A 15294-nucleotide genomic window follows, 5' to 3' on the forward strand; every position below is an offset into this window, starting at 1 on the left:
GTTAAATTCCACATGTTGGCATACTGCTCTGAAAAGAGTACATAGAAATTAATTCTTCCAAACATAATACTTGCTATAGTTTCTTACCTATCAGAAGATAGTGTAAGCTTTGTGGTGTGCCCATGTTGCAGCTAAGTCAATAGAAGAGCAAGCTCCCACCAGAAAAGGCAGTCCTGCTCCTTCCTCTCCCTCAGCTGGGTGCTCCTGTGTGTTGGATCTAAGACCCCTTTAATGACACAGGGAGTTGGTTCAGCCAAATTATGTGGCAGCACATTAATCTTGTCACTAAAGACCAAAACTTGATAGGACAAAAATTCTAGTTTCTCATAGTCAAAATAGGGCAAGAGGTTTTTTAGATAATGTTCCACTACAGCCATCAAAAGTTACTTGCGTATGTAGGATTTAAGTAGTCTTGATTCCTTGTCAAAATGTGCACGTGATCTGACTGTCCTTCAAATAGTGATGTGTCCTGTAAATTTGCAAAAGTAGTTGGTAGGTGTTCTGAAGCACTGAATGACCTACATGTGACTGAATTAGTACATACAAAATCTGTACCATCAATTTCTCCAATCAACAGGTACTGCTAAGTGGACAGTTTTAATTGGTATAAAGTAGTATTGTAGTTTGAAACTTTATGAAGCTTATGAAGTTCTTGCGCATCTTCTGTTGCTGTGCTAAAGCAGCACAGAATTACACGCCTTTCTTTGGAAACCTTTCTAAATAGTCACGATATCAGCTTGCAGAATAAAGGATGCTTCTGCATCCTTCTTCTTGGACCCTTTTTGATTCTGCTGCCCTTCAACCCTGGAAACTTCGATCTACCTTTGTACTAGTACCATTTATTTATTTATTCTACAAGTACGTATTCTTACTATGATATAGCTGTGTAACATAGAGAGGTTTGTGGTGTGGATATAGTTCTCATCAACATATCAACAACATCTGATTGACACAAAACTTCTTGTGCTATTTTTAGTTTTATCAATGTAGTTCTCATTAACTAATTTGAACTAATGATTAAAAAGGTAGTGTATAGAGGATTAAATACAAGTTTAGAATTTCATATTTTATACTTCTGCTGTAAACCTAAAGAACTAAAAGTCTTAGCACTGAGGACTGAATTTCACCGTCATCATTTTGAAACCCAAGCTGTGCTGTCCTGCCTTACCATGATGAGTCACAGAAACGTGCTTCTGTCCTACCTGCCTGAAAAGGTACAATTCTGTGCAGAAGATGCAATAAACCAGGAAGAAGAGAATGGAAGTAGAGTAATTCCTGCAGTGTTACCAGTGCACACATTTTGGATCTTCGCCTTCTCTATTCAAGACTATTAACTCAAAAGAGGTTGGCTTTTTACCTCTGATAAGTTCTGGGTGCTGAATTTGGCCAAACAAAAAACATCAGCAATAGTTCCCAATTCCAGCCCCCCTGCCCCAGGATTGCCAAAGCCCTCCTGACAACTGGAATAGTGTTAGTGGGGTAGGGGAGGGTGGGGATGTAAGGAGAGACATTGGGAGTCACACGGACGGTCTCCCTAGCTCCGTCTCTTGACAGTAATCAAGACCAATCTCTAGGGAGAGCTATGGGAACAGTGTGAGAGTAATAATTTTAATCTACTTTATAGCAAAGTCTTCACATGCTTTGAAATGACTGAATGTATTATCGCAGCTGTTTTCATTTTAAACTTCAAATAGTTAAATCTCAGAAAAACTCCGGAAGGTGTCTGCTTGTAAAATACTTCTAGGAAAAAGGAAACTCAGGATAAATATATAGTGTTTCTGGATCTTCTGGCTGCTTCTCCTTGTGTTCCAGCAGAAGTTCAGCACACACCCTTATACTTAGCCTTACAAAAGTTCAAGTACAGTGTTATTTCATCTTAACCACTGGTTTCTGTATTTGTGGTGAAACTGCCAGCAGTAAGAGCCCATTTAAAGAAACCAGGGTTAGGAGCATCTTTCTGCTGGAAGCATGTGCTAACATTTGGGGGGGTACCTGAACTTTGAGCATGAAGAAAGGTTGCAAGGCCATTTCCTCCCGGAGTATCACATTATGTCTCTTAAGCATTCCAGATCTTCCCCGATTTGAGGGATGTTTGCATTGGAAGCTTGCACTGCTTGGTGGGGTATCTTGAACCAGACTTCACAGGAGTGCTTTGTCCCCTTCAAGTCCATCTCAAAACAGACAGATTAGGCAATTTAGACCCTTCCTAGTAATTTCTGCTCTCATTATTGCAGATGTGGAAGGTGAAGAGGGTCCATTTCATCCTTGGTAAAGTTATCAAAAGTTAATTCCTGGATGTTTCCCAGGAAGTGTCTGCATTTTGCAACTAGGGCTTCTGGGCTAATTCATCTACAAACCTTCATTAGCTAAAACCATCAGATTAAAAATTAACTTGTTAACTGGTCAGTGATTGTCTACAGATTTGTGAGAAAAAAAGGCTTTTTTGGGAGAAAACTTGGCTTTTCTAATTGAAACAATTGTATTTCAGGAGTTGTTTTTTGGTAGTTTCCCTCAGAACCCTTCCTTGTTTGAGCTGTCAGGATAAATGTGCTAGTGTTAGCCCACTGTAACTTTAATGTCTTATAAATGATGTTTTGTTTGCTGGGGGTGGGGGATGTTTCTGGGTTTGGCTCTTTTTGCTATGTTGAATTATTCCTCTCAGTGCCAGAAGGTGGACAGATGAAACGCAATTTAAAGAAATGCTTGCTTTTAAAGTCCTGTGCAAGTATGACTTCAACAAGTGTGGAAACTGGAGATTTTACTTATGCTTTGTAAATTTTGTTGTGTATGATGTGTATTAATTTTTCCATTGACATTAGGAAAAAAAAATTAAATGGAAAATCTGAATATTGTGAATGGAGTAGTTTGAGAGTGGTGGGAATTAGATGGCCACAGCTTGAGCAGCAATATTAATGCTTAATTATTCTATAAATCTAGAATTTAGCTAGGAACTGAACAGGAAGATCTAATAATAGTTTATGGCAACGTCATCAGTATGATATTCATGCTAGCAACCAAGTAGATTATGTATTTAAACTTTTTGAGCAACTTCTGTGCTACATAATTCATCTATCTTTGCTCTTTAAAATAAAAAACCTGGGTGAAAGGGTTTATTAAACTTCAATAATACTAAGCTTAAAGCAATATTAATGCAGTTTCACATTCATGGACTCTTGTAATCATATCTGACACTGTAATAAACTGGTTCTGTAAGGTGCTATGAGAATTTTTCTGTTTAAATGCAAAATGTGGATTGTATAGCTTTTTTTTTTTTTTTTTTTTTTTTTCTTAAATCCGTGAAAGTTTGAGGTGTATTTGAAGCTTAACCATGAAATCCCACTCAGGAATCTTTGAAGGTGGTGCCTTTTTCCTTTTTTTTTTTCCTTTCCAGTTTTCTTGAGTAGTTTTAAATGAAATATTCAACTTTTACAGCCAAAACGGAACTCCTTTAAACTCTTCAGTCAGCCTCTGAGACAAAGTACTCTCTGAAGGATCAAAGACAAATTTCTTCAAAAGAACTATGTCAACCTCTGTCTGGATGGTTTTAAAAATTACTTTTAAAAGGCTAGTGAAAGTAAATAGCTTAAATTGCCTATTTGATAGTTATTCTCTGGAGATGTCATTTCACAGACTTTTCATTATAGATTGGTACCTGGTCTTCATGAGTAGGAAGTTCTAAAGTTAAGCCTTTAATGTTGTATTTTCTTCTTTGTTTTAACAGCTCAAAGGGAAGAGAAAAGGAATGAAGATAGAGCAGAGCCTTCATCGGCATCGAAGAAAGCTGTTGTATCTATGATGGAGAAACAGACGTCTTCTCTCACTAAAAATCTTCCTTCAAAGAAGTCCCCATCCTTCTCTAACACATCACTAACTAAGCAACCACTTAAACCTGCTGGAAGTTTCAAAGGTGTAATTCCCAAGAAACCTTGGCCTTCATCAGGCAGTGTTCCTTCATCAGGCAGTGTTCCTTCAAAACACTCATCTCTTTCTCATGGCTCATCAGTTTCCAAAAAACCAGCTACATCTGCCAGTTTGGGTGGAGGACTCAAAAAGCCTTCACTGTCTTCCATGTCTGCTGCATCTGGAAGTAGCCAAGCAAAAGCATCAGCTAGCCCTGTGCAGTCACAACCCAACTCTCAGATTCGACAAAATATTCGACGATCCCTAAAAGAAATTTTATGGAAGAGGTGGGAGTTCAAAGCACTTATTTTATATAGGAAGCTACAACTAGAAGTAAATGTTTAGGCTGCAGAGTTTTGCTTACGTCTTGATAAGGGATATTGAGGGATTGAATTTAAACTACAAATTACTACAACTGTAATTGGCATTTCAGGTTTATATTAAAAAAAAAATAAAAAATCCTGATACAAAATAAATGTGCATGTGAAAAAGCCTTTAAAAAAAAAAAGAAACCTCACTATTCCATTTATATTGAGGCAATTACAATTGAAGAATTCAATTACAGCATAGAAGCTTTTATAATGCAGGTGATCTGAAGTTTTAAAATCTGATGATGGCAGTATTTGGGGATGTAGAGGTTGTAGGGAACATAGTACAGGAAATAGAGTGAAAGGTTAAGGGCTTACTGAAGTAGAGATTCCACCCCCTCCCAACATAAAAATGAACCACAACAAACCCTGGTCAGTGGACAGCTGTATCACTTAAGAAAGAAAAAACAAACAAACAAAAGGCAGATTTTCCCACAATGATTATTAAAGCCAAGGCCAACTGTCCAGGCTTATTATAGACCACTGCAGTCTGGTATTGTAGCTGAAATGGAAGTGTGGTTCACAGTGGAGGATCTAGGGCTAAAACTCAAGTGCTTGGGCTCCCTGTGCCATTCACAGCAGAGAAACTGCTAACTTCAGTGCCATGAGCAGGAGTAGTTGTAAAGGCTGACTTGATTTCCCAAAGGCTGTCTTCCATGGCTGCCTGTGGGCAGTAGTGAAAGGTTGCCATAGTTCACAGTTCAAGGTCCTGAGACAGACTTTGGCTTTGAGATGTCTGTTAAAGGAGTCGTGAGTCCTCGCTGAGTAAGGAGGAGCCTAGGTTAGCTTCCTCTGAAAAGCTAGTTTTTATGAATGCTACCTGAAGATTCATGCCTAACGTAAACGCACGTACCCTCTTTTGTTTTTAACAGAGTCAATGATAGCGATGATCTGGTCATGACAGAGAGTGAAGTAGGGAGAATAGCACTCAATATTGAAAAGGAGATGTTTAATTTGTTCCAAGTTACGGACAACAGATACAAGAGTAAATACCGTAGCATCATGTTCAATCTCAAGGACCCCAAAAACCAGGTTTGGAATTTCCTTAAACAGTAAACATATACTGAAATATACTTTTGGTTTTTAATGATATGTCAAACTGCACTCTCAAGAGTTTCAAGATAAAGACTTATGAATTGTACTATAAAAGATTATTATAAAGCCATTCAAATCTTTAAATTTTTTTTTTAATCCAAGTAGGAGTTCAAAGTCTACTTTAGTTGGTCATGTGTATGTATTAAGTTTGGGCATTTGGTGTGAAATATTTATTTACAGAATGGCTTTCTTAAAATAAATACAGATTTTACTAATTTCTCCTCTTGCGACGTTCTGTAGCATGTTTTGGATACTGCCCATGTACGTGATCATATTTATGCTTTAAAAGAAAAAAAATGATGCTGGTACAGATGAAAATATTCACTAGAGAACACTTGAAATTTCCTTCCTTTTTTTTTTTTTTTTTTTAAATTTCTACAATAGATATGAAACAGTTGTTCAACTTCTGACATTCCTATTCAGTTATATTGATAGTTATTGATGATAACGAGGAAAATTCATTCTTTGTGTTTATTTCCACCTTGTTTTCTGGTTGCTGCACCTTTCCAAATTTGCTTATAAGTAGTCAATATTTTTAATAGGGAATTAGGAAACTAGAACAAGTTTTGCCTATTCAGCACTGCAGATCTTGTTAGTTACCCAAGCAGGTTCTCTTCAGCATGGCAACAAAGTCTTTTTTGTTTTCAGGGACTTTTTCATCGTGTCCTTCGTGAGGAAATCTCACTGTCAAAACTAGTGAGAATGAAACCAGAAGAACTTTTATCTAAAGAACTGTCTGTATGGAAAGAGAAACCAGCTAAAGCAGTAAGTAACATAATTTTCCTTTATGTCCTTAGATACAAATTAGGAGTGAGTTTGCCAACCCGTACCACCCATATTATGTTAACGCACTGTTTTCTTCATAATGAAATACTAGTCATGTTCAGTTTCAATATGCTTTTTCTCTACCACCAGCCAAATAATAACAAAGTACAGAATAAAATTATAAAATAAAAATGTGGACTTTCTACAAAACTGGGTTTGTTTCTTTCAGATGATAGAGTCAAGAAGCAAATCTCATGAAATCAAGAAAACAACTGTAAAACGGGAACATGTACCAGTTGTAAATATGGAAGATTCCCCCCCAGTGTCCGATTCTGATGTAAGTATTGGCTGTTGCTTCAGCACGAAGACATCAAGGGAGATAAATGGTAACTAGGGCCTCAGATTTCTCAGCAGAAGTGCAGATTGTTTCAATGAACTGTAAGGATATTGTTACCTACTAGGTGTGCTATGAGCATTTTTCTTTTTGGTTTGAAGGAGTGCAACAACAAAATGATAGGCATATTTTGCATGCAATTCTAAAATGCTGTGTATTTTTCAGCCCTTGCTGTCAATTTACAGAGAAATCTTATATTTCTGAATACTTAGAACATCATGGAGTGAAATAAGGACAAACATTATTTGAGAACTCTATTTTTTTGAATTTTTTTTTTGTGTTTATTCACTTTCAGGAGCAGCAAGAGTCAGCCCGAACTGCACCAAATTTAAACAGTGCTCCTTCTCTAGATGTTTTTAGCAGTATGTTGAAGGATACAACAAGTCAACATCGAGCCCATCTTTTTGACCTGAACTGCAAAATCTGTACAGGTATCTACAGTGCTGACTTCATGCAAAGTAAAAGAATTGTTATGTTAAGCGTGTTGTTTGTTTATTTGTTTTTTTCCAGACTATTTCATTGTTAAATCGTAATCAAAAGCTTTTGAAATAAATTTATAGGTCAGATTTCAGCATCTGAAGATGAAGTACCACCTAAGAAGATAAAGTCAGCAGCTCCTGTTAAAAAGGTGGAGTCGAAATCAAAACCAGAAGTTCAGCCAAAGTACGAAAGTTCTGCACCAACCCCAGCAGCAGAGCCTGCCAAAGAGGCCGTCTCTGAAAATGCAATGGAAACTGAAGTCGGACCAGTAGCAGAAACAGTTTCTCAGTCAAGCGTAGAAAGAACTTACATTCCTACAACCCAAGGCCCTAATAATGCAGATTCTTCTGTACCTGAAGAGGCTTCTGCTTTTCCTGCCTCTTGTGCTGGTGGAGTTGTCACAACCGTAACAGTTTCTGGCAGAGACCCTCGAACAGCAATGAGCAGCTCCTCTGGTACTGTGACGCCAGCCCTGCGTTCTGGTCCTGCATCTGACAAAGTTTCAACAGGGGAAACAAAACAGGAAACTTCAAAACCAGTTATGACTGTCCCCAAATCAATATTAACAAAACCATCATCCTCACCAGATCCAAGATACTTAGCAGTTCATCATTCACCCAGTATCAAGTGCGTATACTTAATAGTAAGCCAAGCTACCAAATGTTTAATGTGGTTATCCTCAAAGTCCCATGTCCTGTTGCACCACCACCACCACCACCCCCCCGCCCCAAGACAAAAGGCATGTTCCATTTTAAATTCAGGTAGCCTGATTCAGATTTTTAATTTAACATCATTTACCTTCTCTCGTTGGTCCAATTTTTGGAGCATCAGCATATGGTGACAGCAAAGATTCTACAATGTGTTTCAGCAGATAAATAAAACTTGAAGGTATTATGCAGACTTAGAAGTCTGCACGTACGTTAATGTATAGAAAGCGAGTGACCATGTGAGAGATGGTTTAAAGGCATTTCCAGATTTTCATTCTATATTAAAATACTGTTACATCTCAATTTATGAATTAAAATTAACCAATTGCTCAGCTTGAAAGGAAGTGGAGTTCTTTCATATTCTGGGTGTGTACAATAGTAAAAATAAATACTGCAAAGTATATCCCTATGAAACTGCAGTTAAAAGGTTTTTATTTATATCAATTTCTTTTCCTTGAGAATCTCTTTCAGATGGGTATTGTTGACAATTAGTGGGAAGTACACAATTCAGAGTAGTGTGTTACAGAGTCAGAATCACAACAGTTATAGTGCTAACCTTATTTTATAAAAGTAATATCTTTTGGCATCTTTTTGCGTGTGTGCAGCTACAAGTTTATTTTCAATTACTCTTTGCTTTTTTCAATAATACTGAGTTAATGGAAAACATTAACAAAGCATTTAGTAAAAATTCTGTTATTCGTTTGAAATAAAATATTTGGTGAATAGGAGGAGGGAAGAAAAGTGAAAAAGAAGGGACCATTCTTGTTTGTATTCTGTAACCTTTCTGTTTTGGATTTGTTTTGCAGTGTTGCAGAGCCACGCTCACCTCAAGACAGCGATACTTCCCTCTTTCTCTCTCGTCTCAACACCATTTGGAAGGGATTTATTAACATGCAAAGTGTGGCCAAATTTGTCACTAAAGCATATCCTGTCTCCGGGTGCTTTGATTATCTTAGTGAGGTTAGCACTGACATGTTTATGTGTTTGGAATAAATCTGTACTGCAGTTCCTGTTGCTAGAAAGGCTGGGGTCAGTATATTGTTATATTAGAACTGTAGCAGTGGTAAATGGCATCCCTTTAGTAATGGGAGGGTGTATGTTCAACTAATGAGACAGTATAAAGGTTTGCACTAAAACAAATAAGCTTTTCTTTCTCTCTTTTTCTGTGAAGTGCATTTTATGTGACTGTTAGGAAGTTTCAAACACAAATGTGTGGTTTAGGACTTGTGTTAGTAGAGTTGGTGGTTCTTTTTGGTATTGCTTTTGCTAAAATGAGTTTCACTGTCCTCATGATGGGAAGCTCACTAGAATTCATGTGACTTCTAGTCGTAAGTGCAGCATTTCCTGAGAAACTGAAAGTGTGGAGAAAATCTGCATTTCAAATAGCAGCTTCCATATAAAAACAAAGCCAGTAATGGGCATACAGAACTATTAGACATTTTGCTGCTATCTTTGGGAGTGCCTTTTGGTAACATGCCATAATGAAACACCATGAAATTTAGAAATAGCCTGTCTGACATTAGAAGAGTATGTATGAAAGTTTAGTAAAATATAATAGTGCATTATCCACTAGGCTACTGGGATGGGGCAACCTGCACTGCTTTTAATCATTAGACTCTTTTGGTTTTTCTCATACTACTATGTAATACTTCTTGTTTAGGATTTACCAGATACAATTCATATTGGTGGGAGGATCTCACCGAAGACAGTCTGGGATTATGTTGGCAAACTCAAATCTTCGCTTTCTAAGGTATTCACTTAAAATCCTTTGCAAAACCCAGAAGAAAAATGCAGCAATATAAAACGACAACTTTATTATAATATAAATTAGTAACCAGCAAATACTGACATAGATCACACCTGGAAAACTACTGACACCACTTATTCCTTTGAAATTTTTCATTTATTGCAGAAACATGGGTTTGAGCTGCAGAACCTCTTGATCTCTTTCTCTTGCATAGTAGTTAAATCTTCATACTATTTATTAATTTTTATGATTGAACAAAAATAATCTGTTTGTTCAGTATTGAAGATTGAAATTCAAATTTTAAAGAAAAGGAACTTATCATTTAATATATATATGTAATAGATTTTGCTATTAAAAACACTTCAGAAGTGAAAAAATTATGCACAGTATGCAGATATAATCATGAAACTAAGAATTTTCCATTTCTTTCATATTAATGTGAGCCTCAGGATGTTTAGTTTGATATAAGATACACAAGTAATTTGTATTTCTGAAAATGACAAACCTAATTGTTTTAATATTACAAATTGAACAACAGTACTCTCTCAAAGCTAGAGTACTGCCTTGAAAACATAGTTGGAGTGATAAATGTACATTTTATTTTTACCCCGGCATTTGCCCTTTACCATTTTATTTGCTGGTATGTTGCAGGTTGAGTTTTTCTACTTTGCTTTTGTATTACAGGAATTGTGTTTGATTCGTTTCCATCCTGCAACAGAAGAAGAAGAAGTTGCCTATATCTCTCTCTACTCCTATTTTAGCAGTCGTGGTCGTTTTGGTGTTGTAGCTAATAACAACAGACATGTCAAGGATCTCTACCTGATCCCCCTGAGTACTAAGGACCCAATTCCTTCCAAACTCTTGCCCTTTGAGGGACCAGGTAAGCACAAAACAGGGGAGGTTAAATGCTAGGTAAAATCACAAAACAAAAGTCAATCTGACACAAGTTGTTGTTGAATGTTTAATGTAAGCATTATTAAATTTTTTTAATATAAAACCAATTTTAAAGTACATAAATAGGGGAAAAATTGGAAATCCAACTCTGTTCCGGATAAAATTGTCTGAAATTTACATAGGCTTTCCAACAAGATGCTTATATGCTATTAGGAGGATGAGTTTACCTGTAAAATCAAGTATGTGGAACAGCCACTATATTGGAAAAAAAAAAAAAACCAAAACCCAACAAAAACCCCCACCCTATCTTCAGCAACCCATAAATTCACAAAACCTAGGCCCTTAGAAACCATTTACTGTCGCTTAAATCAAGCAGGACATTTAGCCCACAAAGGAGCCAAGAAATCTATGAAGACAAGGTAATATTTATAGTGGTTTCACTACATTGTCATTGTCTCACACTTATTATTATGCTGTATGTGCAATATGGTGCACAAGGTGTTTGAAATTTTTTGTTCTAGTTGGAGCAAATTCTAGCCAAATCGCTGACTTCTGAAAATTAGTTTGTTGGTGGGGAAAGGGATCCACATTCCTTAGGGTTGGTATAGGCAGGTTATATTACAATCTTCTATTTTTAGATAAAATTACAAGTAGTAGTGTTTGGCTTGAGATTGCTCCATGTTTGTTCATTGAACATGGTGACAGAAGAACTGAGAATGAATTCAGCCCTGAAACACCCTTCTATTACAAAATTTGAAGTCGTCTTCATCTGAGAATGGAGGAGGTGCATATGCTTAGTTTCCAAATAAGTACCTGGGCTTTTGTATAAAATAACAGATTGAGAAGCTGAAGAACTACAGGTTACAACGAAGGTAATACTTCATTGTCACAGCAGTGGTTTGGAAAATATTAAACGGTAGGTATGAAACAGCAAACATGCAAGGAGCTGGCCTTTCTGAGAAGCTGATTCTCTTCTACTCAAATACAAGTTTAGGACTAAACTCAATAAAGCATTCTCAGGCCTTATACGCAGGAGCAACAGTGTTTGGGACAGGTTTTCATGTGTTAATGGCATACGACTTCAACAACAACAACAAATGATACATCATTAGTTAAATGCTCTCCCTTCCTCCATGGGATTGCAAAGGGTGCTTGCTCTGCGTCCTCAGACAAGATTTTTCTCATACGCCCCAAGTCTGTCTTATCTGTCCTTGAACAGTACACAGTCTAGGTAATTGTTTTTAGGCTACAGCCAAAAAGGCAGGATTATTACTATCTAAATTATAGCAATATAGCTATAATTGTTGAATCTCAGCACCTCATAGTCTTTAACTTACTGAATTCTTGAAAGATAGGCAAAACCTGTTGTTCCCATTTCATAGCCAAGAAGTGAAAACACTAAGTGCAGAACACTTTTGGCACAGGCATGTAGGCAAAGAGTCTTAACTCATGGACTGGTTTTTCCAGCCAGAACAAGAGAAATACCCTCCTTTTTGGACAGTAACACAAGAATGGGATTGGCCACTGAATCAGCTGTAAATGTTTGCAGTCTTTTGCTGGACTAGTAAATAACCTGCTTTAGGGAGGCACTTACCTAATTGTTGCCTACTTGCATTCCTGTGCAAATACCAGCCTTCCTTTTTCCACTTCTTTTTTCTTTTCCATTATAGGTTTCATTTCAAATGAAACTCTTATCTTAGCTTGGAGGTTGGCAAATGTAGACAAACTCATACTAAGTATTAGTAGAGAAATTTGTAATATCAGCCTGGTTTTGCTGAGTTTCAGGTGCAGAAGTTGTTAAAAACTGGAGGGTGTTGCTCAGAAGAAATGTAGTTATCATTTGCAGGTGTTGTTCATGGAGGCAAATTTTGAGTCAGGTTTTCAAATTGAAGGCAAAGTGGATTAAAGGATAGCAATAGAAGCAAGGTTCCAGAGGCAGAGAGGCCATATGATATAACAGTTTCACAGAAGACCCACTTAGGCTTCTGCCATCAATTCACACTTCTTGGAAACTTCTGTAGCAGCCTTTACCTCATGGTTGTGCTAAGTTGTGTTCATATTTTAAAAACAGATCCGATATGGGGGAGGAGGGGGGGCAAAAAAATCAGGTAAGCTGTTTTTCTGTTTGTGTATGTATAAAACCACAGCATAAAAGACATGTAATCCATACTTTTTAATGGCATCTGATGGAATTTACCGCTCTTTTTTCTTTCACAATCAATAAAAATATTTTATGGAAAGTGGTCATTGTCTCCTTAAATTTAATCGTGTACCTTCAAATAGAGTTTAGCAAGGACTCGAAAAGCATTATGCTTTAGATAGCTTAAGATGATTTGATAAATACGACTCAGGGTGGGGGGAGGAGGGAGAGGACAATAAAACCCTGCCACTCCAGAAATCCTAGTTAGAAGATATTCCAGCTGTATCAACCAGTTCCATCAGGCACATATGGATTATGAATTTCTCCTGTTTTCTGATGGACTGGATTTGGAACACAACTGAGGACTTCTGAACTGCACTAGTACCTACAAGATCTCCAAAAAACTTTGACATGGGTGATTTAAAAACAGAGGAAAATGGAAGGTTATCCAGATTTATACTTAATTCATCTCAGACATTCATTGCCAGATTTTATGTATCAGTGGGCTCTTCTGCATTGTCTTTTTGCAATGGTTTACTGTATGTGAATTTACTTGTCTGTTTCACATACACATTTAATGTTATTTAGCACTTTCATCTGTAGATCTCAAAGCACTTTGTAAAAAATAGTATAATCAGACTTAATTACCAACAGCAAGTGATTTATTGAGGGATTTAGTGGCAACATTGGGAACGTAGCTAGTATCTTTTATAGTTAAAATAAATGAATTTTAATAAAACAGCCATATATCAGCAAAGGATTCCACAAATATTGATATATCTCTTTTGGTAGTTTACAATAGGAAGTGTGTTTCTTCAAGTACGAAGGCATGAAATCTCATGCTGTTTAGAATGCTCTTAAGAACTGCAACAAATGGAACAAAATTTGAACTACTCTGAATGGAGTTAGGTGTCTTCATCTCAACAGATATCGTTATGAAAGGTAGCAGTAGTAGAAGAACATAAAGCATTATGGACCTTACTTTCTATGCCAGCCCATTCCACTCAGCAAGGGTACCTTAATGTGCAGCACTGTTAAAATTCTGGAAGTGATCTACATCCCTGAATTAAGGGTGCACAAATTTGGTCATAGTTGTCAGTTGCTTTCATGATTAAATGGGGACAAATATTTAAATGTTGTTGATAAAATTTAAAGAATATCTTGTATGGGTCCTCTGCAGTTTAAAAATGTACACCATGGGTATGCTTACTCCATTCCTGTGGTTTGGTCATTGAGGTACAGAAATTAGGCATGTATCTTTAATTGTACAGGTAACTTCTTACCACCTGATGATGATAGGGAAAGATGCGGTCATTATATGCATAAATATGGTAAAACTAATGTAATGAAAAAATGTGATTAAGGGCTAAGAAAAACAAACATTCATCCAGTACCAATATTTAGTATATCCTGTTGTAGTGGCTTTAGTTACAGGATGTAACTCAATAAAACCAGCATGTGGACTTCAAATACATAATAGAATAATAACTATTTTATAAATAATTTAGCACTGAAAGCTACTAACTCTGTCAACACAGCTTGCAGCACTTTTAAAATGCTTGCTTGTGAGAGACAGTCGTTGAGCAATAGTTGGAGACTGCAGCCAACATTTTTGTTATTATCTAAAATTAGGCACTTAACCTATTTATGGATATTGAAATAGAATGGGACTGACCTTTGAAATGCTGGTCTAGCTGTATTTTTCCATTCAAAAGGAGCATTAAGTATTTGATTGCTTCGAATGGAGTGAATGTAGAAGCCAGATTAGGCATGACTTCTAATATTTGTGTAAAGTTACAGTATCAAAATGTAAAATTTTAATGAATTTATTCTATGATTACTAAACTTAAACTGATTATAACTAATGTTTTTAACTTACTACTGGAATTCATTGTCTTGAAAGTATATTAAAATTTTACTCTATTTTAATTAGTGACTTGATCTCTGGTTTTTACAGGGATTCAAAACTGATTTTTCAGTAATTGCTGTTTATTAGGTATCTTGTCTGACGGATTTTTAAAACCTGTTTATTTCAATTATTCAGTGTTTGAGAGTCATTGTGACTAATTGCATAAATCACAAGTCTCCGCATAAAAGTAGATACCCAAAACGTTAACAACAGAAGAACAGCAAATGCCTACTAGGAGTTTTTGGATGAAGACCAATTTGTGAGATACTCTGCACTGGTCAACACTGACCAAATGTGGAGTCGTTATTCATATACTGATAAAGAAAAAATGTAAAGCAAACTTACACACAGTGAACCATTTCTAACTAATGAGTCTATTCTGACTGTAAATTGTGAATGTTTTTTTTCTGCAGTTATCTTACTTTTGAACTATGTCTTGATCTTGTATATTAATATCATTTCATTTAAAGTAGTAAATTATTGTGAACAGAACTGCTAGAATTGCTTTAAGCTGTGGGTGCAAATGACTATTTGGATAAGTCAAGTATTTATGTGGTCCTTTTTGAATAATCTTAGATTCACTGAAAATAATTATTTGTTCAGTTCCTGTCCTGCCGGCTTTCATTGTACATCTCAGCATCCCTCCTCCTCTTAAGAGGCAAATTTGTGCGTGTACTGAATTATTAGCAAATCTTAGTTCTGGTAACATAGCCAGTTTAATTTTCTTCCATTTCATGAAAAATGAAAGATTATTTAAAACAGCATGTCTAATACCCTCTTAACCACAGAACTATGTAAAACTTGACCACTGAACTGTGAAATAGTATAAATTCCACTCTGGATCTAGAATGCATTCTACAGAATAACTGTTTTTCAAAAACTCTCACTCAAATGT

The 15294-nt window shown here is 36.3% G+C and overlaps 1 protein-coding gene across 3 annotated transcripts in view; it reads left to right on the plus strand.

Moving 5' to 3' along the window:
- Positions 1-15294, plus strand: part of DIDO1 (death inducer-obliterator 1) — a 56880-nt gene that overhangs the window by 34018 nt on the left and 7568 nt on the right. For all 3 annotated transcript variants that reach the window (XM_069803588.1, XM_069803599.1, XM_009918326.2), the window contains exons 8-16: positions 3722-4187; positions 5141-5300; positions 6012-6128; positions 6358-6465; positions 6818-6953; positions 7083-7629; positions 8516-8669; positions 9370-9459; positions 10141-10336. In XM_069803588.1, the coding sequence (XP_069659689.1) occupies positions 3722-4187; positions 5141-5300; positions 6012-6128; positions 6358-6465; positions 6818-6953; positions 7083-7629; positions 8516-8669; positions 9370-9459; positions 10141-10336 (1974 nt within the window). The remainder of the gene's footprint in view (positions 1-3721; positions 4188-5140; positions 5301-6011; positions 6129-6357; positions 6466-6817; positions 6954-7082; positions 7630-8515; positions 8670-9369; positions 9460-10140; positions 10337-15294) is intronic.

This window comes from Haliaeetus albicilla, chromosome 2 (assembly GCF_947461875.1).
Source record: "Haliaeetus albicilla chromosome 2, bHalAlb1.1, whole genome shotgun sequence".
Classification (NCBI taxonomy): Eukaryota; Metazoa; Chordata; class Aves; order Accipitriformes; family Accipitridae; genus Haliaeetus; species Haliaeetus albicilla.